The sequence below is a fragment of the Bombyx mori genome, chromosome 23 (genome assembly GCF_030269925.1).
Source record: "Bombyx mori chromosome 23, ASM3026992v2".
Taxonomy (NCBI): Eukaryota; Metazoa; Arthropoda; class Insecta; order Lepidoptera; family Bombycidae; genus Bombyx; species Bombyx mori.
The window spans coordinates 8,045,442-8,073,397 of NC_085129.1; the positions used below are offsets into that span (position 1 = coordinate 8,045,442).

Genomic DNA, 27,956 nt, shown 5'->3' on the forward strand with positions numbered 1-27,956 from the left:
AGTCTCACGCGGGATCACGATCGAAGCAGACGCGTTCACACCAATTTAACCTACTTCAAAAGTTTACTTGCTTAATTAATAAGTAAAAATAATTTCATTGCATTATTATCAGCTTTGTTGTATTATCTGTGTGGTGTCATCATCAACATGTTATTCTTAGTGCTCAGTGCCATTTTCATAGCAAGTAAGTGGTAGCAATCAATTAATACCATCCAAAAATTTAAGGTGCTGTACCTGTAAGTACCTTAAGTACTCCAATTTGAATTTTGACATCTACGGTTTTAGTCATTGCAATTATTAAATTCATTTCCATTAAAAAATAAGGGTCTTAAATTAAACATCCTACACGACACATATATAACTAGATAAACGCAGTTCAAAAACTTTATTTTCTGTTTTTTTTTTCTGTTATTTGTTTGGTAGCTTTTAAAGAGCTTCAAAAATAGTATTAATTAATGTCGGAAATACTAATACTACTAATACTACTTCACTCTTTAACTTGAATATTAGGGAAAATAGTGCACAAAATCTGCAAGCTTAGAACAGAAATAACAAAGCTTTTTTATTTTAGTTTCATCTGTATTCGTGCATTTTAAGGAGTAAAAAAAACTCTTTTGAAAAATGCTCTTATTAGTATAAGCTGCGAAACAACGATATGCATATAAACACAATGGGTTTAATTGTAATACTATTTACGAATTTGTGACAAAGCTATAAATTGTTTCCGGCGTGTAGTTTGAAACGATGCGTATCGAAGACATTCACATTATTTCTAAAGAACGTGATATAATTATAATGTATTACTTATACTTAAAATTATTACTTTTCATTATTGAATAAGGTGAAATATAATTGATAATTTGCATAATATATTTTTAAAGTGTACAAGATCGACAACACTAATTTATTTCATTTATTAGACAAACAGGTAAATGAGCTCACATGGTTTTAAGCTGTAACTGGAAACTAGACTTAAAGGCATGAGATCAAATTCTCAGTTGTATAGCGTCACGGCTGTTCCGCCCTTAAATCTGAAATACATTACTACTTCGCTACAGAAATAATAAACAGCACGGTTTTTTCTACCTTTGTCAGGCTTACAATACGCAATAGCGAACAATTACGCAAATTATAATATATGAGTTTTACGGGCTTCTTTTTCGTTACAAAAGTTTGTTCCTGCTTTGTGGAAGTCTTTAATAAAACGCGTGAAGTACGAATTAAATACCTGATTTCTGGAACACTAATTCAAAATTATTTCTTTCTAATGCGACGCTTTGTAACGTAATTATAAATGTTAAAATAAAATTTATCACGGGTTCCACTCGAAAAACACAGTCCTGACAAGAACCAGCTGAAAAGGTATTGTAGAATGGATTTTAGAAAGAAGGAAAGGATATTATTATAACGTTAGACAGATAAAGGACGAAAAATTATTAATAAATTATTTTTAATCTACTTCCTGCCCTACTGAAGCCCTGCGCACATTAGTTATAATATAATATATGTAATTCTTCAGAATCCTATAGTATTGTGCCAGAAATATTTCCTGAAGTAATAACACCTGTTAAAATTTTCAACTCTTTTTGTAGATAACGTACCAACGCACTAACGATATATAATAATATACCTAGTCAGGTCATAAGTATTGTCACACAGTAAAAACTTTTCTTTTAGAATGCTGGCCACAAAAAAGTTTATTGAATTCGAATTTCGAATTGTTCATGAAAATAAAAATGTATACTTTTACAATTTTACTCATTTTTAAATATGGAGTGGACGCTTAAAGAAGACCGTGTTGCAGTTATTGCGTTGCATCGTTGCGGTTACGCGCCAATTCAAATTTTTAACATACTGAAAAATTGGAATATAACCAAAAGATTCGTTTATCGTACCATCAAACGATGCAATGAAGACTCTAGTGTAAATGACAGGTCAAGAAGTGGTCGCCCTCGGTCTGTTAGGACTACAGCAGTGATAAAAGCTGTGAAGGCGCGAATTCAAAGAAATCCCAAACGTATGCAGAAACTGTTGGCCCTTCAGATGGGGTTAAGCAGAATCACGGTGAAAATTGTGTTAAATGAAGACTTAGGGCTTCGGGCATATCGAAGAAAAACAGGACATCGTTTGAATGCTCGTCTAATGGACCTGAGACTGAAGAGATGCCGCGCTTTGTTGAAGCGGTACGCGGGAAAAAAATATCGGGAAACTCTTTTTTCGGATGAAAAATTTTTTACCGTAAAAGAGAGCTACAACAAACAAAATGATAAGGTGTACGCACACAGTAGTGAAGAAGCGAGCAACCGTATTCCGCGTGTCCAACGAGGTCATTTTCCATCCTCGCTCATGGTATGGTTGGGAGTTTCTTATTGGGGCTTAACAGAGGTACATTTTTGTAAGAAAGGTGTAAAAACGAATGCAGTTGTGTATCAAAATACAGTCCTAACGAACCTTGTAGAACCTGTTTCTCATACCATGTTCAATAACAGGCACTGGGTATTCCAACAAGATTCGGCGCCAGCTCATAGAGCGAAGAGCACACAAGACTGGCTGGCGGCGCGTGAAATCGACTTCATCCGGCAGGAAGACTGGCCCTCCTCCAGTCCAGATTTGAATCCGTTAGATTACAAGATATGGCAACACTTGGAGGAAAAGGCGTGCTCAAAGCCTCATCCCAATTTGGAGTCACTCAAGACATCCTTGATTAAGGCAGCCGCCGATATTGACATGGACCTCGTTCGTGCTGCAATAGACGACTGGTCGCGCAGATTGAAGGCCTGTATTCAAAATCACGGAGGTCATTTTGAATAAACTTTAGTGTCGTAAGAATCTATGTTTTGTTAAGCTCATTTTGGTATATGAATGGTTACATAATGAATAAACTTGTTTCAATTATTTTACATTAAACATGTGACAGAATTTATGACCTGACTAGGTATATATAAGCTAGTATAAATTTATGTTTCACAACCATATTTAAACTTCACGTTTTAAACGAATTTACTACAGTGAAATAATTCTGAGTATATTTTTTAAATTAAATATTAAAATTTTACACACATTAAGTAATATTGTAAATATGAAAGCGCCTGCTATCCTTAAATTTTCGTTTGTTGAAGACAAAATCAGAACAATTTTTTTACTGCAAGGTTAGTGAAAAACTAGTATTGAAAACTGAAACAAGATCTATCTATAATAATATTTTAAAGAGGAAAGATTTGTTTGTTTGTTTGTATTGAATAGGCTCCGAAACTACTGAACCGATTTGAAAAATTCTTTCACTGTTTAGAATCTACACTATTCCCGAGTGACATAGGCTATAATCTTTTTTGAAAAATATTAGGGATCTAAAACTCCAATAATGTAACCCAAGGTGTAAAAAAATTACCTAAAATATTCTTTACATCGCGTGCCCTACGAAAACGATTGATGATAGAATAAAATAATGTACTACGACTTTGTAGAACACATTATTATTTACAAAAAGTGTTGCGAGAGCATATGTCTAACTATTATAGTTATGCCGCAATGAGTGTTCTTTTATTTTCAACGTCGTTGAAATTTTTGTTAAAGATCCAAGCGGAGCCAGAGCGGGCCGCTAGTATTACTGTATAGAAGATATATTCGCAAGATGAAACTTAGTGGGGGGTAGACATCATACAACACAAGATATTTGACAGGCGCTTGAATCTCGCTTACGACATTTTTAAGATAAGCTTACATATATACAAGTTCCGAACAATAACATTCGGACCGTCGATATACCGAGTCATTCGCTCGGTGGACGACTTCGTCGTTATTTCCACAACCGTCTAAGTAGTTTTAATTAGGCATATTCTGTCTATTCGTAATCAATATTCGTAACCATTGTTGGCACAAGCTAGCAATGCCAAACCCTCCGAAGTTAGCCAAACATAAATGAAGGATTTACTTACGCAACGTTCATAAATTGATGTGACCTTATTTATCCAATTTCTTTGTCATTATTTACGATTTTCGGAAATTTCTGTTTGTGGATAAACAATAAATAAAACACACTGCGAGGTTTTACGGGTAGATACACAAATACAGCATTTGCAATGTAGTTTATTCATGAGAATTTGATTAGACCTTTGAGCGTGTTTGATTTGGTGACACTAGATCAATATACGATTGTCAACATTGCTATTGGTAAATCAGAAATTTCGTATGAAGGTATTGATTTATCAGAATAATGTTTGTATTTATCGCAGTAGTCTGTAATTATTACAAATGGACAGAAGAGCTGATGGTTTTAAGTGGTTACCTATGGACATGAAGTGTTGCCATTATCCTGCTAATTGCTACTGTGAAACTATCGTGATTTCCGGTTAAAATTCATAAAGAAAACAGCTCGTCTTCCGAATACCAAAAATGCAAAGAGATTTTAACTGTAGGTATAATCTTTGATCGTTTGTCTGTTATCACGCTCTACCCACCAAGCACTTAAGTAACATTCTTTCATTAAATTTTGAAATGATAATTGAATATCACAGAAGAATGATCTTTTCTTTATAAATGACTAATTGATAAGTAAACAAGTACTCAACACTACATACTTACAGTAAGTACTTCTTTGGTAAATAGACCTTTAAAAAGTAGTTAAAGATTCTGTTATTTATAGTTTTGACGGACGATTAAGTTGTGATCAAGACGTTGTTGACGTCAAAATGTTGACGCACATCGTGTAATGCACATAATTTTTATCGATGCACCATTCCACTTATACTTTCCCTCGGAAAAAAACGTTTTCACATTCTTCATTATTTTGTCAAAAGATAATTTTATTAGTTTTAATTTCGCCTTAGTCGTGGTCCAAGTTGTCTCTGATATTTTTTAAATCAGCCATTTTCAACTATACCTATATACTTAGTCTGACCATAAATACTGTTACAATTAAAAATAAACAAAATATTACATTTGAATTTGGAATCTGTCATTTTTATATGATTGCTCATTTAGTTTTCTTATTCTGGTGCCAATACATTGTACAATATTTTGCGATATTAAAATGGAGTGGGGAGATAAAGAGAACCGAATCGCTGTGATTGCATTACACAAAGTAGGTATGGAGCCAAATGCAATTTTTAAAATTCTCCATACGCTTGGTATTAGTAAAATAATTGTGTACCGGGCTATTAATAGGTGCAATGAGACCTCCTCTGTTTTGTGACAGAAAAAGATCTGGCTGTCCACGTAGTGTTCGTACGAAAAAGGTGTTCAGAGCAGTAAGGGAAAGAATTCGAAGAAATCCTGTCCGAAAGCAAAAGATTTTATCTCGGGAGATGAAGATAGCACCTAGAACCATTTCGCGTATTTTAAAAGATGACTTAGGAGTTGCAGCCTATAAGAGACGTACTGGTCATTTCTTAAGTGATAATTTAAAAGAGAATAGGGTGGTAAAATCTAAACAACTACTGAAGCGGTACGCAAAGGGAGGTCATAGAAAAATTTTGTTTACGGATATTTTTTTTCTACAGCAGAAAATCGCCGGATCCCCACCCGCACGACGGGAGGGGTATGTGGGAGTTGAACTTCACTAAAAACTCCTGCCGCTCACAGACGGCGCCCTACCCCGGACCGGGTGGGAACCCAGTCGGAGCTATTGAGACGGCGGGACAGGGTTTACGCAGAGCATATTACATCCATCCCGCCGTCCCCCAGACGCCGGACCGGCGGCCGCCATCGACACGACCGTCGGTTCCCTCGGTCGACGGGCCAAGAGCCCGCATTGATGGTGCCGCGCTACACTTTCCCCCGAAGCGGTCGGGGGAACGCGGCTTACCACGCCGCCCCACGCCTAGGCTCCTTCCCGCACAAAACGGGTGGAGCCCGAAGCTCTTAGGGGACCGGGTTACGGACGAGACCCCGGTCCCGACCCCCTGCGCGGCGGCGGCGGATTTCTGCGTAGTGAGGAGAGCTTTGCCTCACTCGCCCCGCCGCCTCCTTCTGTGAGGTGGTGCACTCGCAGAAGTCGAGCATAGCCTTCCAAGACTCGTCACCGCCAAGCATCGACGCCACGACGCCAGGTAGCGACATGAGAAAATTTTTACAATTGAGCAACATTTTAACAAACAAAGTGACCGTATTTATGCTCAAAGCTCTAAGGAAGCCTCCTAATTAGTCGACAGAGTGCAACGTGGGCACTATCCGACTTCAGTGATGGTTTGGTGGGGTATTAGCTATGAAGGAGTAACTGAGCCATACTTTTGTGAAAAAGGTATCAAAACATCGGCACAAGTGTATCAAGAAACCATTCTTGAGAAGGTAGCGTAACAACATCATGTTCAATAATCAAGAATGGTCCTTCTAGCAAGACTCGGCGCCAGGTCATAAAGCTCGGCCTACGCAGTCTTGGTTGGAAACGAACGTTTCGGACTTCATCAGAGCTGAAGACTGGCCGTCGTCTAGTCCCGATCTTAATCCGCTGGATTATAATTTATGGTCAGTTTTAGAGAGTACGGCTTGCTCTAAACGCCATCATAATTTGGAGTCCCTAAAACAATCCGTACGATTGGCAATGAAAATTTTTTCCATGGAAAGAGTGTGTGCTTCTATTGATAACTAGTCTCAACGTTTAAAGGACTGTATTACAGCCAATGGAGACCATTTCGAATAAGCTTTTTATACTTTAAATTGTTTTATATTTATGTATTAAACTAACACACTGTAAAAGTAATAAATGTTATTTGCAATACATTTATTTTTATTTTTAATTGTAACAGTATTTATGGCCAGACTAAGTTTATAATATTAGTATTATGCCCTTGTAGGCGAACGAGCATAAGATCCACCTGATGGTAAGTTGTTACCGTCGCCCATGGACTTCAGCAATGCCAGGGGCAGAGCCAAGCCGCTGCCTACCGTTAAGTACTCTCCACAAGCCTCGTTTGAAGAAGGATGTGTCATAGCGCTCGGGAAACACCGTGGAGAGGAGCTCATTCCAAAGCCGGATGGTACGTGGCAAAAAAGATCTCTGGAAACGCACTGTGGATGAACGCAGTAGCTCCAGGTAGTATGGATGAACTCTACTCCGGTGGCGGGCGGTGCGATGGTAAAAGCGAGATGGAGGTATTATTTCGAACAGTTCCTCAGAGAACTTCCCATGGAACATACGGTAGAAAATACAGAGGGAACTGAAGTCCCTCCGCAGACCCAGAGGTTCCAATGATCCGTGAGAAAGGGTGCATACCTGAATAAAACACAGTCCGTGCTCGACCACGGGTTGCGTGAGAGACTGACGCAGGGCCTGGAAGGGCCCCCAGTCCACCCTGCGTACGATCGCCGGGATCCACTCCGGTCTCCGTCTCCAGCACGACCACCGCACGACAGGATTTTACACCGGTTGGCGGGACAGCTTCCCGGGGCGGAGTTTAGTAGTGGCACACTTTAATAGTTAGTAGCGTGGTATGGACATGTGACGCGTAGAGAGAAGATGCATTTGACTAGGAGATGTATGGAAATGGTAGTGCAAGAAAGAGGGGGAAGAGGTCGACCAAAGAAGACATGGACGGAGTGTGTGAATGACGATATGAGAGAGAGGAGTGAGTGTTGAGATGACGGCTGATAGAAGAGAATGGAAGAGAAAATTTTTCTGTGCAGACTAGCTAGGGCTAGTGGAATAAAGTGGAGAAAAAGAAGAAAAATAACCGGGTTCAGGTCCCTTACTGACCGGCGGGCAGCGGCGAACACCGTTTCATTGGGTCTCCCTATACCCCCGTCAAACAATCACGTCCCGCGAGCTTGCACGCAAGCTGCTTCGCATGTTCCAGGTATCATCAAGATTCAACCCCAACAAAGAAGAGGAAAGGGAAGGAATAAAACTGGCTCTCCAACCTACACGCCGGAACACAGCTAGGCTATTTGCTGGCGGACTCTAGTTGGAGGGTGGTCGCCAACCAGTCGGACTAGGTCCTACCACCGGTTATGTTTTCGGCTCCCGTTTAGCACCACCCAGGGGTCGCTTGTAGGGAATCGCAGGCTAAACCTACGGAAGCGGGAAGCAATCAACCCCCAAACGTACAACGCAGCTTAATATTAAATATAAATTATAATTAATATATTAAATTATTACTCTATATTTATTACGCGTCCCGTTCTCAGAGGCTTCTCCAATCTTAAGACAGTATTCATGTTAGGTTTCGGTTTTGAGCATGCTTGATCACATTTGTTGACTCTAGTAATAATATTAAAAATGAAGTGCGTCTAAAACTAGACCCAAAAATAACAATTTCCAGTTATTCGTTATTATGTTTATAAAACTTAATAAAATGAGAGAAGCTTGTTCTACAAAACACAAATATATTTAATTTTCGGGGAACCTGTAGCACAATTTCATTTAATAATTTGGTAACCAGACTGTTAATTAGCACAACATTTCAATAATTTACTACCTGATTTACTAACACGATAAGTAGAAAACAAAACAGAGCTTTTGAATAAAGTTTTTGCAAAAAATTGATTTCTGTTTAATTATATTATCACGACAGATCATTTTGAATATTTTCTGTTCCAGAAATTTATTTATCATAAACGGATAAATGATTTCAAAGTATTAAAAAGTATATGTGGAAAATTCAATGTGTTTCACCGAGACCGAGAAGGACCTTTCAATTTAATTACGTCATATACAATATTTCGGGTTGGTTAAAGTAAAATTGACTTTTCAGCTTTATAAATGTCAAGTTTGAGTTTCATGTTATAATAACTTTTCGGTCAAATTCAAAAATTATAAAAATTTGTTTAAGACCAAACCTAAAATAAAGACTAAAAATAAAGACTTGGATGAACTTTGTTAAGAAGGATATTCGAACGAAGGGTACATATGATGGCAGAAATGACGTTTAATAGGCCTGAAGAAAAAAAAGAAGACATGTTGCGCTGAATTCACATAGTAGAATAAGGGCAAGAATAAAATAAAAACTTCAGCTAAAGCTCAACCGACGTCCAAGATGCTTTATATTTTATACATTTAGGCAAGGTAAAATACATGAATAACATATGATTGGAAACATAATAGTAATGTTAACTTAAATTCCAATAAAATGTTTACGGCCTTCATTCCCCTGTATTACAAATAAAACATTTATCTGTAGACTTTTTCAGAAAAAAAGAGTAAACTTTGTATTTAGAGGAATTTATCAGTTAAAACTACTTTTACGGTTTACTCTCAGATCTACTTTCATTATCTTTTAGGTGCATATTGATAGCAATAAAAAATATTTATAAAAGAAACGACTAGCTCTCTGTATACTAAATACTGTATACATTAATGTCCATAAGCTATAATCAATGATTATAGGTGGTCTTATATTATTTTACCTTAACGACACACATGTTTTAGGACACTGTTTAATTTAACATCTATTGTTATATTTAAAAGCAACCACAAAAAACTGTTTTACAGTTTTACAAAAAAATTTAAGGTTATACAAACATGTTTATTAGTTTCCATAAAATGATTTTATTACTGATATCTTGGATTATCTTTTTGGAGATCTTTATGGTTTCTTTTGTATAAATTAGGTTAGTTCTTGTTTGATGCTTTATATGTTGAAAGATTTTTTATGAAAACAATCATGTTATTATTATTCTTGGCTTTATTTGATTTAGTATAGGTATCTAAAACTCTTGAATTCCCTCAGTGCTCTGCCTTTAAATTTTATTATAGGCCAGAGTGGAATTTTTATTTATTATTACGACAAATTTTGCAAGAAAGAACTTCTTTTAGCTAGCATTTATTCCTTTTTTCTTTCATTAATGCTTAAGAAAAGCTTTAGATAATATGGGCTATAATCAATATTTGGTGTTAGTTCATTTAGATTACCAAACAGCTTATAGTATCCTTGGCGTACTATAATCAAGTAATTAATGATCTCGATTGATTAATTACGCTTCGTTCTTTCTATAATTCCCTTTTACGTTCTCTCAAATTAACGGGAACTCAATATATTTTCTTAATTAGTCTTCCAAGCTCATGCCATATGTGCTCTATTAAACTCGTAAGGGAATTAATTTGGTTGAGCAAAATATTGATTTCAACATCTCGCAGATATCCGACAACTACGACTGCAAGAGATGAATTGCACAAAAACATCTTCCCAAAACCCAGTTACATATCGTGTCATTGTTAGTGAGGCATTCCCAAAAACACAATTTTTTTTGGGATGGTGCTTTTACTCTTGGCCCAGAGGCTAAGCTGGAATAAGATTTATATACGCGCTTACATAGTCAATACGATGATTATAACAGAAGATAATTACAAAAGAAACTTTTTTTGGGTCCCTTTAAATCTGTTCATGAAAGCGTTATATTGTGTAATCTGTGTCAATACTTACCTATTAGTAGACTTTTTGGCGGGAACGCGAGGAGTGAAGTTGTGTGATTTGTTTTATTTTGTCTATTTAGTGTTTCTTCGGGTTTAAATGTGTACCTAATAATGGTGGTTTATTAACTGTTTAATATCTGTGAAAGTGCACCAATGTGGGAAAATGAAACAAAGCCGCTGGATTCTGGATCTCGGGATCCTTCAAAAAGTCCACTGAAACTTTTTTAGTAAATGACCACCATTTTACTGAGATTATATTTCATCCCACATCATCTTATTTCATTTCATTTAATTTCCTCCCAGTTCATTAATGTCTCAAATTAATCATCTTAATTTCATTCCACTCCATAATATCATTTTTCATAAAAATATGAATATCAATTAAAATAAGACATGACTTAAAGGTCTCAGTTACCAGGTCATAAAATCCCTTAATAAAAATAATTAGTAAAGAATTGGTACGGTGTCAGACTCAGCTGTCAATTAGTAGGCAATAGGGGTTAAAGTATGAAATTGCCGTTTTATTGTAATAGTACTTCGTATTGACATGGAACTTGGTTTGAGATTTTTGAGTGAAACTTTTTTCAAATGATTATTATTATATGAAGTTCTACTTTTAAAAAAAGTGTAACATTCGATTATCGACTTTTATTTGTTTTTTTTTCATTCAGCTTAGACAATAAATACTTCGAAAATTCGAGTGATTTTTGAATACGAGTTCCGACGCGGAACTATCGTTGCAGAAACAGCTCGCAATATCAATGTTGCGTTTGGAGAGGGACTGCTAATGAACTCATCGTGCGATTTTGGGTTAAACGCTTTTATGATGAAAATTTTGATTTGAAGAACGAACCACGTGGAAGACCGTCCACACATGTGAATAACAATAAACTGAAAGAGATGGTGGAAGCCGATTTGAACCAAACTACCCAGGAATTAGCGGCATAGTTTAACGTTACCTTACTAACAATATTGACTCATTTGCGTCAAATCGATAAAATAATATATTTTTTTATGAAATAAGTGTGCCTCATGATTTGACTGATCTGCAGAAAGAAAGCGTCTTGAAACTTATGTTGTCTTGTTTAATCGATACAGAAATGAAGGAATATTGGAATTCAGGAATAAAAAGATAATGGTAAATGTTTGGTGGTCTCTGCATGGTGGTATTCACTATAGTTTTCTCCGATCTGGGCAATCAATAACGGCAGATGTCTACTGAGCCGAACTCCGAACACTGATAGCAAAACTTGCAATGTAATGGCTCCGACTCATGAATCGTTCTTCACCATTATTGCTCCATGATAACGCGAGACCTTATACTGCACGAGAAACCGTTTTTACTCTATATGAACTGCAATTAGAAACTATTCGTCACCCTCCGCATTCGCCAGACCTTGCTCCAACGGACTACCATTTTTTTCGTGATTTGGACAATTTTCTACGCAATAAAAAGTTTTCTTCCCAGTAGGGAGTACAAAGTGCTTTCACATAGTTTGTATAATCTAGATCACCAGAGTTCTATCGCAAAGGCATGAATGACCTTTCCATTAGATGGCAGCACTGTATAGATAATAATGGTAGATTCGTATTCGTATGTCGTATCCTTCTTGTCAGAGCGGTCATGGTCGTCATCCAGCATCATTGCTGTGGGCAGATGTTATGCGCCTCACGAGTAATCGGAACTCCTCCCGGTTTGTGGTGAGCCTGGTACACTTATGCAAACAGCCACCAACTGCCGACTTGATCTGGTCGGTCCATCGCATGGGCACCCTTTCACGCGGTCTGGTGTCTTCTACTTTGCCCTGAATGACAAGGCGCTCTATGGAGTCATTTCCTCGCCGGGAGGCATTTCCAAAAAATGATAGTATGCGTCCATGCACGAGCGCCGAAAGACGCTGCTTAATGTCGAGTTCTTGAACAATGAAGATATTGGTGCGAAGTTAGGTCCATGAAATACCAAGCATTCGTCTCCAGCACCGCATCTTCAGAGCATCAACCTTGTTTCTCTCTGTGAAGTCATAGGATGGCCGGGTTGTGGCATAACTATACTTTATAATAAAACGACGAGCTCTGCGTGTGACTTGTTTTAATGGCGGAAGTAGTCTGGCCGTATTGCCATAGATTACATTCTTTACCTAACACTCTCGACCTGCCGCAAAGTCCACGTCTCCGCGAGCCGGATCTTTGTGGCTTTGGTAACGCTTCTGTTCTTCCATATCTTCTTCAGACTCTCCATTGCATTTGTGATCGCCATACGTCGCTTTACTTCATCTACTAAATGGTAGATACTTTGATAAAATAAATATGTTAAATAAAAAAAAAACGAATTGAAATTTTTCACTAGAAATCGGCAATTTCATACTTTAACCTTTATTGTAAGCCATTACTGCTGTCTCTCCTTGACATAAATATGTATATCTGATCACAATTATAATTTATTAAGTAATAAATTTAAGATCCTTTAATCAAACTTAGTTTACAAATTCAACCAGATCCTGTTTCGAGTACACCTACGTATTGTATGTATGGAACATCAATTAACGAACCTGAAAGGGATGTTATTAATAAAGGACTGAGGGGAACAGCACGTATTTGCTCGTTATAATCTTCCGTCTGTTTGAATAATGTTCCAAAATGGTATGTATCCACAAATTTACCCTTGAATGGAAACACTGCGCTTTTTTAGAATATAGGATTATTTTTCATCGATTAGATCTGCAAGCATGTTATTGACAATGCGAATGTCCTTGAAATAATATATTGAAGTCTAGCTTACTCGTACATTACATGTACAGAGTTTCCAACAATAGTATATCAAACCGAAATGTAGCTATTAAATCTTCAATATTTCAATAATAATAATAATAGCCTTTTTATTCCTAAACATAGGATTACAAGAGGTCCCTAAGTTCGGTGTGCCTTTCGGCATAGGCCTCCAATTCCTTCCAATGGGTCCTATCCTTTGCTACTTACTCTCAGCCAGAATGATCCCACTGTCTGTTTCAAGTCATCTTCCCATCTCCTGACTTGATGACCCTTACTTCGTTTGCAGTCTCTTGATTGCCAGAGAGTGACTTGCTTGCTCCATTTGTCAATGAAGTAGCGTAGCATATGGCCAGCCTATCCCCATTTTTGGACGTCTATCCGGGTCAGAATGTCTGTGAGTTTCGTTCTTGTTCTTATGTCTACGTTCCTGACTCTATCTTTGATTTTTAACCATAGCATGCTTCTTTCCATGGCACGTTGGCATTTTATAAGCATTTCCCTGTGGTTAAGTGTCAATAACCAAGTTTCGCAGCCATAAATTCTGTTTTATGTGATTGCCTTAATCCTTACTTTTCACTATTTCCTTCAGTGACCAGTATTTTCTCCATCCTTGGGCTATTCGCCTGATTATTTCCTTTGTCATTTCATCTGAAGGGGATATAATCTGGCCTAAGTAAATATATTCTTTGGCATGTTCGATCTTGTTGCCATCTACCATAACGTCTATTTTCCTTGAGTTTGTCATGAATTTTGTTTTACTGTGGGATAATTTACTCGTCGAACTCATCGCTTGCGAGAACGGTAACCGATGCGTGAGGTACCGAGGATGATCCGAAATGACTGAAAGCCAGTTTGCTATGACGCCAGGTCGATACCTCGTAACCCATGCATAGCGTCCAGTGTACCGCACTGACATTAGTCAGAGACATAGATAATACACATAATATTTAAGAGTCAGAGCCTACCTATACAATACATAACGCCAGCTTATCCTTTTGTCCCACAACTTCGTGTGCTCGGACATTTTTTATTTCTACTGTGCTTTTTTTTGTAGGTATATTGTACCCCTTCTGTTTAATATAGCTGAGATTAATTGTTTGTGAAATTATAAATATTATAAATAAATATTGTGTTAACAAACAAAAGTGACGAAACTTAGCTACCCGTTGTTTTATACCCACTGCACGCACACGTTTCGATGTCAGTCCTGAATTTATGGAACAAAAGCACTAATCAGTTAAACGCATCAGAACGAGACAGACAACAAACAATAACATATTCGTTCGACTCATTTCTTTCTAGCAATGGATAAGACAAAAATACAACAGTGTTACAAGCTTCTGTAAATTTAAAAACTTATTATGGCGAATGCTATTAAAATTTCACCATTAATGCAAAGACAAAAGAAACTGTTCGATATTCCGCCACAGTCGTAGTGGACTAGCTACATCGGCGGAGTGTTTATCTGTATATTTCAATCAGCTGACATCACATGCCCTTTTTTATTTCCGATAACCAGCTTCATTAGGCCGGCCGGTACCATTACCGTGTTTGCTACGTTCTCGTTTAACCTTAGTGTGCTTAGTACAAGCTTTTTAACGTTCTCGATAGCGTAAAAGTTAACTCAAATTTTTTTGCAATTGAAACAGCGTTCTAGCGGCAAACCTAGGCAAACGTTCCAACTTCATAGAGAACTTTAAAAAACTCGCACTAAGCACACTGACTTCCGAGAGAGTCTGTCCGTTCTGTCTGTCTGTTCTGTTGCGATTTTTCAATATTTTATACATTAATTAGAATTTTACAATATTTTTCGTATGTTGAACTTGGTTTACGAATATAAATCTTTGTAGCATTTACGTAACTTCGACTAAGAAGATACATTTTATTCATCACGTGTCAATGAGAGCTTAATGAAAGCAAAGTCACAGGGACAGTGCCTATTTAGTGGAGAAACACGTACTCAGTGTGCACACACAATTCTTACGACCAGTATCAAATATGTTTACTTCCTGGTGATTATCGCTCGGGTATCTTGTGAGTTCGCACGGGTAGGTACCACTCCACCACCCAGCCTATTTCTGTTATGAAAGTAATCGTAGCCTAAATAACAGAAAATCATTTTACTCTGGACTTTAATGTTAGTTATATGTATGTTTTGTTTTATATTTTAAAACATATTTTGTGAATAAGATCACTCTAACCGGCGCCATCTAGGCGGGCTTCGGATAGCCTGCCGACCGAGAGGGCTGGTGGTCGTGGCGCCGACGACCGCCGGTCCGGCGTCCCGAGGGGGAGAGTGATGGGAGAGATGTGCTCGGCACTAAACGCTTCACTTTCCCCCCTTTGCCTTTTCATGAGTTCTGTCTCATGCGAGGTTTGGACGTTGGTGGTTGAGCGACAGGAGGTTTTAGTCAGTTCGACTCTGACATGCTCCGCTCTCCATCCCCAGTGGAGGGCGGAAGTGCGGCGATTTCGTCCTGACCAAAAAAATATATATCATAAAGTAAAATTTTTTTTAACAATATTAATTTAGTCTCAGAAATTAATAATACTAGCAATGATTGTAATCAACAGGATGGTATGTTTATTGAAACACTTATAACACCCAAGATGAGCAGACTTTCTCCACATATCCAAGTTTCATTTACAGATAGTATTAGAGAAACTAATGTCATTTAGGAGAGTTTGGTAAACCGAGTTACTTTTACGACTATTCTGGTACTTTCAAAGCTGTAATTAGTTTACATTAGGTTTAGTTGCAATTAGGTTGGTTTGAAGAGCTAAACTATTTGACATTTAAACTGCCTGCCGGCTGTGTTTTTAAGCTTTACTCTTCCTTTTACTCTGCTGTTTTTCACTGGAAACAGTATCCATCCATTTATATAAAGGAAAAAGCTATTGTTGAAGCATCTGCATAATGATATTGCCAGGGTTAAAACAACAATATTTTTTTAATACTCGTAAATCAGTATGTTGTACCTGATATGCTATACCCGATTATTAAAGAACTTCAAAACCCAAAAAATCCTATTATTGCACCAATACCATACTAGTAGAAATACATAATATCATGTCTTCGTTAAGCTCTTTTTGCAGTGCACAAGAAAGCCGCGGTACGCGAGGAATGGCGACGTCTGGTGAAGCGCACCACCACCACCCGAAGTAATGACCACGACCACTCTGCCAAGAGTGCATGCGACTGAGAAGAAAAAGCCCTTTTTAAACACTATTTTAATTATACCTTTTTTGGTAAAGTTATATGTACGACAAAGCATTAATTAATAATACTCGTAATAGTACTAGATAACGAATATTTAAATCGTAAAATAATTTACATCTATACTAATATTATAAAGCGGAAGATTTTGTTTGTTTGAACGCGCTAATCTCAGGAACTACTGGTACGATTTGAACAATTATTTCAGTGTTAGATAGCCCATTTATTGAGGAAGGCTATATAACATCACGGTAAGATCAATATCAAGTGGAGCACCAATAAAGAATGTTTCAAAATAGGGATATATATAGCTTAACAGAAAAAAAACCTATTAGCGGCAATTAATACAGTGGTTGATTAAAGGGTGACAGTGTTAATCAAGTGTTGGTTGGCAATACTAAATTGAAATGAGAAAATCTACGCCTATGATAGGCTTAGTAACATTAGCGGCAACAAATGTCCACACAAAGTTATGGCGTAAGCCAAGCAGCGTAACCAATAACTACAAGGGGAGCCTCGCAAATGCTGCATTAATCGCGCTTCCAGTTAATGAGACCGAACTCGCCCTGGTAACAAATGCGTCCGGTACTGCGATGGGTGCAGTACTACAGCAAAGTAAGAATAATTTATGGCAACTACTCGCGTTTGTCTCACAGAAGATGAGCCCATCTCAGTAAAAGTATTCACTTTATGACCAGGAGCTACTGGCCACATAACAAGATTTTTTATTTTATTGCTTAGATGGGTGGACGAGCTCACAGCCCACCCGGTGTTAAGTGGTTACTGGAGCCCATAGACATCTACAATGTAAATGCGCCCCCACCTTGAGATATAAGTTCTAAGGTCTCAAGTATTGTTACAACGGCTGCCCTACCCTTCAAACCGAAACGCATTACTGCTTCACGGCAGAAATAAGCAGGGCGGTGGTACCTACCCGCGCAGAGATATAAACTACTTCCCTCAAATATAGAGGTGAGACAATTCATTGTATTCATCAAACACAAGCCGCTGAGTTTTGCTTTTGGCGAACGCAAAAAAACCTTGTCGATTCCGTCATCTTGACTACATCTTTCAGTTTCCGACCGACCTGCATCAGCACCCACTCACCGAAACCTTTTACCCATTACAAATCCATTGCGGAGGTGTAGTTAAAAGTGGGCACAGACATCCATCTAGGCGATAATGTAACTATAACCGAGTGTTCCCGAGCATTTGGTTTGTCCTCACGAGCGTCAAGATTGCCGAAAATCTTCTCGCTAAATGTTGCTGTTCCGAACTTGAGATTCAGGCATCTATTCAGGCTATATGACAGCTACCAACTACTCGTACATATGCACATTAATTAGATTATGCATATAACATGAACTTTAATTCGACTCGGTTTTGAAAACAAAGAACAAGCGAGAAGTTTCGTGGAAAACAAACGAGAGATTGTTTTGGTTTCTTGACTGTTTCAGTATAATTGATTTGATGTTATTTCCTTGTTCTCCTAACAAACACTCATTTTAATATTGTAGGAAGTGAAATATTACAAAATACTTTTAATTTTTGATTCCATCTTAAAAATACATTATACGTATTATATAAGTTTATCGATCTTTGCATTTGATCGCATTTTGTTGTTGCAGAATTTCTAAGGAACACATTTTCTTTTACTATCTAATAAAGACATTCAATTTCTGCTCGATTAACTTTAGGTACAGAAAGTACAACATGAATGCATGCATTAATAAAAATATCTGAATGACTTTGTTATATCGGCCATTCTACCCTTCAAACATCGGTTCGATTGGATATTAATCCATTATTCGTGACGGGAAAAAGCAATATGATTACGTTCATCCGTGCAAACTTTCAACATATCCACCAATCCACAAATCCATACGGTGTTTAACAATAAGGATTCCAATGAGAAAGTAGATGAGATATACTTACTCCAGATGGCAGTACTACTATATCAGGCAGGAAAATAGCACAAGTAACTGGAAATAACTTTGATACTACACCTATATTTTGCGATTAACATTCGAATTGTCTATTGCCATGAATACTAACGAAAATTTTTAATTTAAAACAGATTAACTAAATCTGCATATAACTAAAGTATAACTAGACAGAAACATAGTAGAAAATTTGTAAACATAGTAGAAAAGTATGAAAAAAGCTCCACTGAATATTTATGTTGTATTGTTACAGGTAGCGGAGGCACGCAGCTGGAAACTGACAGCTGTGATTCTGCCGACCTTAACGTTTGTATAGAACTGATTCCCAAGACGCCTGTCGGATTACCCAGAAACAAAAACGAACTAGACGCACATTGCAAGTGAGCTTCTATGAAAAATTATTAAGTTTATAAAGACATATTATTATTATTGCTTTTGCTGTAGATAGGAGCATTAATTAACTCACGACACATCTGGGGCCTAGCGATGACAGGAGATTGCAGAAAGGCGATGTTTGACTTCTGCGAGTCCATCATCTTGTAGAAGGAGGCGGTGGAACGAGAGAGGAAGAGTTCTTTCCTCTCCGTATCAATCCGTGGCCGTCGATCTGGGGACTGGGGGAGACAGTACGAACGTACGTCCCAGCCCCTATAGGTGGCAGCCTCGGTAACCCCTTTACCTCAGCCGGGTACTGACCTCGGGGAAGATCGGACGCTTGGGTAAGAATGCAGAGGAATTATTTAGTGGGTACATCCCTAAATACTATCCTTGGGCACACGATCCGCTCCCCATTTCTGCAGATCGACTGGACTTGCCTGGATGCCCGCACGTGGGTACTTCGGTAAAAGATCCTCCCGCTCCAAGAAAAAACGGTATAATCGTACAATAGGCGGTCTTAATTCTAAAAACGATCTATCAAATATAGATTAAACATTTACGCAAATTATTAAATAATGAAAGAAAATACTAAATAATAAATACCCACATAATATGCTTTTATTTAAAAAAAGATGATTTTTATTTAAGTTATTGGAAATCTGTATTAAATATTAATAGTAGTAAAAGTAACAATAAACAAAGCTTAATCAATGTTATGTAAACATTTCCGAAAGCTTGATGGAAAATTTTATACTAGAGAAATTATTGTAATTTAGCTTATGCGTTTTTGAAATGTTCTCAACTGATGAAATATTAACACTGTATTTGCAAACAATAAAACTCTTTCCATTTTGGAGAAACTAAAATCTATGAATTGTTGACTTAGCTTTAGTATGCAATTATAACATTGCATAATTGCCCATGTACTTAATGTAATATATGTGATTAATTCGTTCCGTCCCGATAAAATAAATCGGTTGGCCGCTTAGTTTGATTCTACATATACATTGGAGTCTGGACACACCAATCGATCTCTAATCGAAGAAGGATACGAAACATGCCCAGCAAGGTATCCTAGGTCCCCGATGTACGTCTAGATTCAAAGAATAAGTAAATATGCACCCGGGACTGCTACACGGAGTCTCTCGACGCGTGAACTGGATTCACTAAGCCTTGATTCTATATCCGTTAGCGAATAGTCTAGGTATCACCAACGGTCATTCAATTCTGTTATGTTCGTAAAGTTATTTTGCTTAGTGTGTTGCTGAACTCCCGTTTGTAATCGACGTGTGTGTGTGCATGCGATGCTGCTTCTCTCTGCTATTCGTTGACCGATAGGTTTCTTTGATGTCTCATTTTAATTCTATTGCGAACAATGTATGAAATGACAAACATTCCAAAGAGTTCGTACACACACGCATTAGCGGGTTTCTAATTAATTTACATTTAAAGTTTCCACGAGTCCATTTCCACTCGGAGGACAAAAGGGGACCTCCGCTCCGGGCTATCTGTAGTTATTACTAAAAGGTCATATTCTAGGACGAATCTGAGTTTTGTATTCATGATTACGTGAGCTGTCAATTCACATGTTTTGAATTTATAAAATTCGTGTGTTTACTTTGAAATTGAATTTTTCTTTTCGGAGATATTTTTTCTCTGATAATTATCAACCTATTCAGATTTTCACCAAATTCTATGTTGTAGACGGTCTATGTTATTCTTAATTTTACATTTAAGGCAAAATTTACGCTAAAACGTGAATTTTTTAAATTTATAATTTCAGCTCGATGCTTTTTTCAAGTTTGTTGTTAAATATTTACGAGCACCGTATTTAGTCGTTTATCTCTATTCTGTTTCACTTTTTCACTTTTCCACTTCTCTGCAGAGCATGTTGTGAAAAAACAACGTAAGTTTCTTGGGCAGCATACTTTTTCAATAACTCGAAGGAGTTTCGAACATTAATTATTAAGAACAAAGTTACTGACACTACCACCTTAGTTTCAAAACTTTGTCGTGTGTATCGAAAAAAGTCCGCTGTTATGTATTTTTTCCTTTTTATAAAGATAAGAGGTAGGGACACTTTAGAGATCTTATTTATCTATTCTGTGCCTTAGAGGATCAGAATCATTTTAATGCATGCAATCAGGAGAGAGGATCAGAATTTTTTTAATGCCCAGAATGTGTTAAGTTTTTACCACTGCCCATAGAAATTAATCCAGTCTCTCAGCTTGAGACATGGGGTCAATTGTGCTGTATAATATCTGCTTGAATCTTCTGACCGGGAAGCGTTTACTTCACATAAGAAATAGGGAAGATGGCGGTACTTACCCTTGCGGGTTTACAGTGGATTACAACGATTACAATCAGCAATTACTAACATTTACACATTTTGCGCATTCATTGAACAAGTGGTAAGTACATAACACCGTTTAGGGATATATAGTATTTTCTCAGTCTACTCAAACTTTTTAGGTTCAATTAAAGAACTGAAGCTTGCGAGAACGAATCGATTGTCATCTTTATATTAATACGTGAAGCAAAAACCCTGTAACCGTTTTTACGAAAATTGCACGGAGGAAGAAGACGAATTATGCATAAAAAATACATCAAATCAATAAAAAAAAACATTACACACACCTCCGTATATTTGACACAACACATACTCAATACACGCTTCGTTTACTGTCAAACTTATGTTATTGTTTTAAGTCTGTGGTCAAATTGAGAATAGATTAATATATGTTGTATGTATTTAATATTACTAGTGGTCCCGCAGTAGTCGAAATTCAACTATAATTAATTGAAATTATAAGTTTCAACATTATTATGGTCCTATTGTTACAGATTTCGCCAAGACTACACTATAGACAAATACTCGTAATATTAAAGATAAACAATACTAACCTATTCTCAATTTGACTACAGACTTTAAGCAATAACAAAAGTTTGACAATAAACAAATAGTATATGTGTGTGTGTCAAATACATGGTAGTGTGTGTAATGTTTTCTTTATTGATTTAATGTATCTTTTATGCATTATTTAAAAAAATATTGGCATTTTGCACTTCTTCTCTATATTCTCTATAAGTGTGGAAAATTTCATACTCCTCCGTCCGCGCAATTTTTGTAAAAAGGGATACAAAGTTTTTGCTTCACGTATTAATATATAGATTTGTCTATAGTGTAGTAGTCTTGTAACAATAATACGTTGTTTAATTAGTTGTGGCAGTGAAAGATAATTTTTATTATTTACCACTACTAGGGCCTACCACATTGGAATGCGATGTATGGATGCTTGGATTAGAAAGTGCTTGCCCACTGACGGACAAAAGATACTACAGCAGCAAATCGGAGGAGCACGCGCGCTCATGAGGTTCCTCTGCACCAATGAAACTGCTCTACGAAGAGGTTTGTGATAATCCAATAGTTTCATTTAAAAAATCGTTGTACGTAAATTATTAGAACCCTCGTGATGTGTTAATTTTCATCTACGTATATTTCAACCTGTAAATTTTATAAGGCTGAATGGATTCTGTTCCAAAATTATTTAATTTAATTTCGCATTTCAATTGTACCAAAACCGAATGGGACGTATTTAAATAAAAACCTATATTAGTTTACAAAGTAAAGATCATAACTAAATTTCGAAAAAATCACAATTAAAAAAGATATTTTTAAATAAATAAGAGCAATATTGTCATTAATGTATTATATACATTTATATAATGATTTGTTAAGTCTTTCATTCTTATAATTGCCTATTCAGATACAAACTAATTATTCTGACTTATACAAATAATAATCTTCTTTATTTTCTGAAAACTTAAATGAATAATGAGTCAATCGACAAACATATTTCATTTGATCAATTGTTAACTAATTTATTTAATTAATTGTATTATTAAGCTAATTTTGATGTGAAACATCTATAGCCGCACGTAAAACCGATTTCTGACGTGGCGACGCATGCTGTGGCGACGCGTCGCCATGCGCAATCGACTGTGCGATTCTCTCCCACTCGATCCGGCGTTAGCCATCTCTCTCGCTACACTGAGCTCGGATACCTATAGTGTATACACCGTAGTGCTGTATACAGTGCTGTTTACTACAGTACACATAACCTGTGTTTTACTTGAAAACAAATTATTTTTTCGTAATATTTTATTTTATCATTATGACATATTTAGTTCCTATCACAATCTGTTCTTTTTTGCATATTACTTTTACAAAATAATGTCGACGTTTCACATCTGCCAGGCGTCCCGTGACGACTCTTTTTTTTTTTAGATTTCTTACAAGAACACAAATGCTGGAACGTAGTTTCACCGAACTGGTCGAGGTGTGTTAACGAGCTGCAAGAGGATGTTCGTGAGATCACCAACCGGTCAAAACAACTCACGTACTTCTACAGTAATGGTGAACTGTGCTGGTACTTTTGAATCTTTCTATTGACTTACATCTGAATAATAACATCTGCATTTCTAAATACAATATATTATTGTATAAAAAACATTATCTATACTAATATTTATTATTATAAAATATTTATTATTATAAAGCTGAAGAGTTTGTTTGTTTGAACGCGCTAATCTCAGGAACTACTGGTCCGATTTGAAAAATTGTTTCAGTGTTAGATAGCCCATTTATTGAGGAGGACTATATAACATCACGGTAAGGCCAATACAAGTGGAACACCAATAACGAATGTTTCAAAATAGGGGCTTAAATAGCTCCTTAACATTATATAATTCAAATATATTATCACTTTCTACGTAAATGAAGTGGGGGTAAAATTTTGTGTTCTGCCAAAGTAACTATTCCACGCGGACGGAGTCGCGGGCAAAAGCTAGTTTAATATAAGCCGTATACTTTGCCTTTGTCAGCCACAAGAAAGGGAATTCAGTCATTGTATTTCCTAGATATTTTGTCAACCGGAATCAAATACTTTCCAATAAGTGCTTCTAACTTCAGTGCGTTTTTTTTAACACTAGGAACAATTTCTATATACATGCATAGTATGTTTCCTATAGAAGCTGTTAGCATTTAGACTTTCCATTTCCCCTTTTTATATAAATTCTACTATTATCGCCTTTTTTTTATTTGTGTTTACCGATCATAAATTTCATACTACTATCGTGAAAAGTTCTAAATTTATTGGAAATCACTTGGATTGCCTATTAATGTACTTAAATGCTTAAATGTTTCATGTGTATTTATGGATACTAATACACACGGTGTCCCACAATGAGTATAACAAGCCGCAACATGTAATATAAAAAAAAAAGTAGATAACGTTAAAAATTGTAAGGTTACGTTGTAACGTTAAAAAAAAACGTGTGGCACTCGGGAACTGCCGCGGTAAAGCTATTGCATAGTATTTTTATCACTGTCTCAACTGTCCCCTTCACACTCATAAGCTAGAGCGCGCGAGAGAGAGATGGGCAGACTTTTCATGATGCGCATGCAGTGTGACGTCACGCCACGCGCTTATTCACAAACACTACACAAGCGCAACGTGTGAATGCGTTGAACGCGAGCTACATGGTAGGCGGAGTGAGGGGTGTAAGGTTTTTTCGTTTCGGAATTTCATGATTCGGTCGCCGCGCTCAAGGCCCGCGATAAAATCTATCTAAAAAAAAGAAGTTGTAAATGTATCTGGGCTCCAGTAACCACTTAACATCAGGTGGGCCTTGAGCTCGTTCACCCATCTATGCAATAAAACAAACAAATAAAGAAGTTGTAAATGTATCTGGGCTCCAGTAACCACTTAACATCAGGTGGGAGTCCTCAACAGAGCGAAGCGGTACCTCACGCCTGGACAAAGGCTTTTGCTTTACAAAGCACAAGTACGGCCTCGCGTGGAGTACTGCTCCCATCTCTGGACCGGGGCTCCCAAATACCAGCTTCATCCATTTGACTCCATACAGATAGCTTAAAAATCTAATTCCTTAGGAGTTTCATGCATAAAGAAATTTATTAATTGTTTCAAATATTCGATGACAGCCTGGAAATTACTCAACAAAAGTGTCCTTGGGCTGTTCGTTCAGTTAAATACGTCAGAACAAGATAAGCAATAAAAAATTTGTTCAACTTATTTCGACCAATGAATACGACAAAAAATGAAATCTTCATAAATTTCACCTTTATTGCAAAGACAAAAGAAGCTGTTTCTGCTGACTACAGGCGCGGATGGAGTGTTCATGTATTTGTTGAATTAGCCATTCTCTTGGTTTAAATCGAATACAATTATCGTTAAGATACATTACAAACAAATCGTATTTTAATATTGCTAGATAGTCGATGAAAGGGACTTCATTTAACAAGGAGATTCAATTTTATTAAGTAAGTTCCAACATATTTTGTGCCTTCCGAGTATTTGTTCTCGACATCGGGATATTGTCGTTGCCCAGAAGCATATTAAAGAGCATTGCAGAGAATCAACTCTGTTTTGTAAACAAAAGTTATGAATAAATCCATTGATTTACTTATTCATCGATTAATAAACATTTTCTTATAATTTTTGTATATATTTTTTTTAAAAACCGTATACTCGTATTAACCTGTTCGTTTTAACTAGTCGGCTTAAACCGATGCTAAAATACACGTGATTTTAGCTGATTGAAACACACTCAAACACACACTGAGTTCCCATGAGTTAAGTTCTGTCGTGTGTGTTACGACTTATTTAATTAGTCTAAATTTAACTGCAATTCGAGTAGATAGCGTACCAACTTAGATCAAATGATAAGTTCTAATCCTTGTTGTAGTCGTTACATCGTCTTTGAGATTCTCCGCTTTTTGTGGTTGGAGTGGTTTACTTACAAACACGAATTCCCTATTAGAACTGATTGATAACCCTTGGAAAACACACGTATATAAATTCAAGGATACTTATTGTTTGAGAACACAAAAAAAAGAAATAAATAATTGTAGTAATTGGTGTAATTTTCGATTTAAATATTTATTTGCAGTGCTCGCGACGCATTCGTGATGTGCGTAGCAGACGCGGCCCGTGTTTGCTCTACAGGAGGAAGCACCTTACTTAGACGGATGGCGTGGGTCTTAGCCCAGGACGTAGCGGCCTGTAATTATCAACCCAGAGCACGCTGTGCTGCCTCAGCGCCGTCATTTTCTATACCACTTTTCACCGCCTTAAGTTACTTAATTTACCCTCCAATATTTTAATTTTAAGCATTGAGGAAATCCATGATTTGTCAGAAGCAGCTGGTGGTTTTAAAAGGGATGAATGCGGAAAAGATGGGAGCAATTTTTTAGAGATGCAAATGGTAATCTGTGACGCATGATATCGTCATTGAACGTTAGAGCCCCATTCCGTTGGCGGCCATATAAAAATATGTATAATAGGCGTGAAAATATATTGTTAAAGTGAATTACAAAAATTTAGATCAAAATTTCTTTTTTATTGCTTAGATGGGTGGACGAGCTCACAGCCCACCTGGTGTTAAGTGGTTACTGGAGCCCATAGACATCCACAACGTAAATGCGCCACCCACTTTGAGATATAAGTTCTAAGGTCTCAGTGTATAGTTACAACGGCTGCCCCACCCTTCAAACCGAAACGCATTACTGCTTCGCGGCAGAAATAGGCAGGGCGGTGGTACCCACCCGCGCGGCCTCACAAGAGGTCCTACCACCAGTAAAAAAATAATAATAATAATAATACACAAATATGTATGTGTGTACATCAATTTAAAAAGTTATTTCATGTATTCCCACTAAGCGGTGCATTTTTATCACTCACTAGTCGTGTACTATAAATGTTATAGTAAGCTTATAGAATACTTCGGAGGCAAATTTGCAGGAAAAAAAAGTTTGTTTAAATATGTAAAGCAAAACAAAATATTTCTAGTCATATGATTTATGTATTTCTTATTTATTATTAGTGCTATGATACGTATAAATAGATCAATCAGCAGTAGTACACGCATTTTGGAACGAAGTTCCTTATGGGACGATGCGGAGGGGTACCCTAACCGGGAATAAACGTCCGTAACGTAAGATTTTTATCAGTAATGCACACAGTGTACGACTTAACGTTGTAATAACGTACAAAAAATAACATATTTGTTTATCATTCATTGACCACGATCTCAGAGCGTTCGCATGTTACCGAATGACCGTGGGTTGCTACGAAGCCTCCAGTTTTATTTTCTCTATGCCACGAATAGAACTTAAAATTAATATTTTTATAATAAGGAACTTCGTTCCTATCCGGTATCCCACGGCACCACACATATTTCTTCTTTATTGCTTTGATGAGTGAAAAAGCTCACGGCCCACCTGATTTTAAGCGGTTACCGGAACTCATATACGTCTACAACGTGAATGCCACCACTATATTATTATTTATTTTATCTTTTTCTTATTATATTCTTCTTACATAAAACAATATTAAGAAGATTACAAATTTCCCAACGCTGATTATCAAGCCTAACTTATGAAATAATCAATTAAATGCTATAAAAACATAAATCAGTCATTAGGTTGTAGATTCAACAATCTTGACATAAAAATCCTTTTCCCTACCATATTAATTTTTCCGAAAGTATTTCCGCTCTTATTGTCTTGTAAACTGGTAGTTTTTTTTGCTTTTACCCTTATATAGTCAGCATATATAGAATTTATCTGATTTTTTTTGTCCGAAACCTTAGATAAAGTTGCAGAACAATTTTGGGCCGGTTGCTAACTTTACTTAGTGGAAATGTTTTATCTCCCGATTCTCCGATAGTGATCTATATTGAATTATACTTGTTCTTTCTACCAGCTAAGGTTTTGTATTTAGACAGCCTAGTAATGTTCAGACATATTGGATTCTAGTCGTCATTTATGCGGTTCAAGTTTGCTATGAAAACATGTAATAAATTAGTTATTAATATTAGATTATATTATATTATATTTGTAATAAATAGATAGAATAGATAGTTGGGGGGTATAGGGACAAGTGATACTCAAGACGGCCAGTGACACACTAACATTTATTACAAACATAACAGATAGTAAATTCAATTTGTTTTGTTTCTTATGTAGCATAAATTGCTATATACTTTAGAACTAGTCTATCAACTTTTGTCGTTCGTAGAATTCGTTTCAAAAATAATAAATATTAAGCTGTTTAAAATTGATGTTGATCACGATATTATCGAAATATTTGTGTAAGTTGTATGATTGTTTAAAAACGCTCCAAAAGTGTTATCTAGACGACTTCTCGCCCGTTGGGACAAAAATTGTTATTTTTCGAAGGGACAGAATTCGAAACACGAATAAACTAAAGAGGAAATTAAA

At 36.7% G+C, this 27,956-nt stretch overlaps 1 protein-coding gene across 1 annotated transcript; it reads left to right on the plus strand.

Moving 5' to 3' along the window:
- LOC105842492 (uncharacterized) lies at positions 1 to 27,956 on the plus strand. The gene is made up of 5 exons (XM_021352249.3): positions 1 to 184; positions 18,528 to 18,654; positions 21,916 to 22,061; positions 22,941 to 23,082; positions 25,625 to 27,956. Exons 1-5 carry the CDS (start codon positions 148 to 150, stop codon positions 25,836 to 25,838), a joined length of 666 nt encoding a protein of 221 aa, XP_021207924.1. The 5' UTR covers positions 1 to 147; the 3' UTR covers positions 25,839 to 27,956.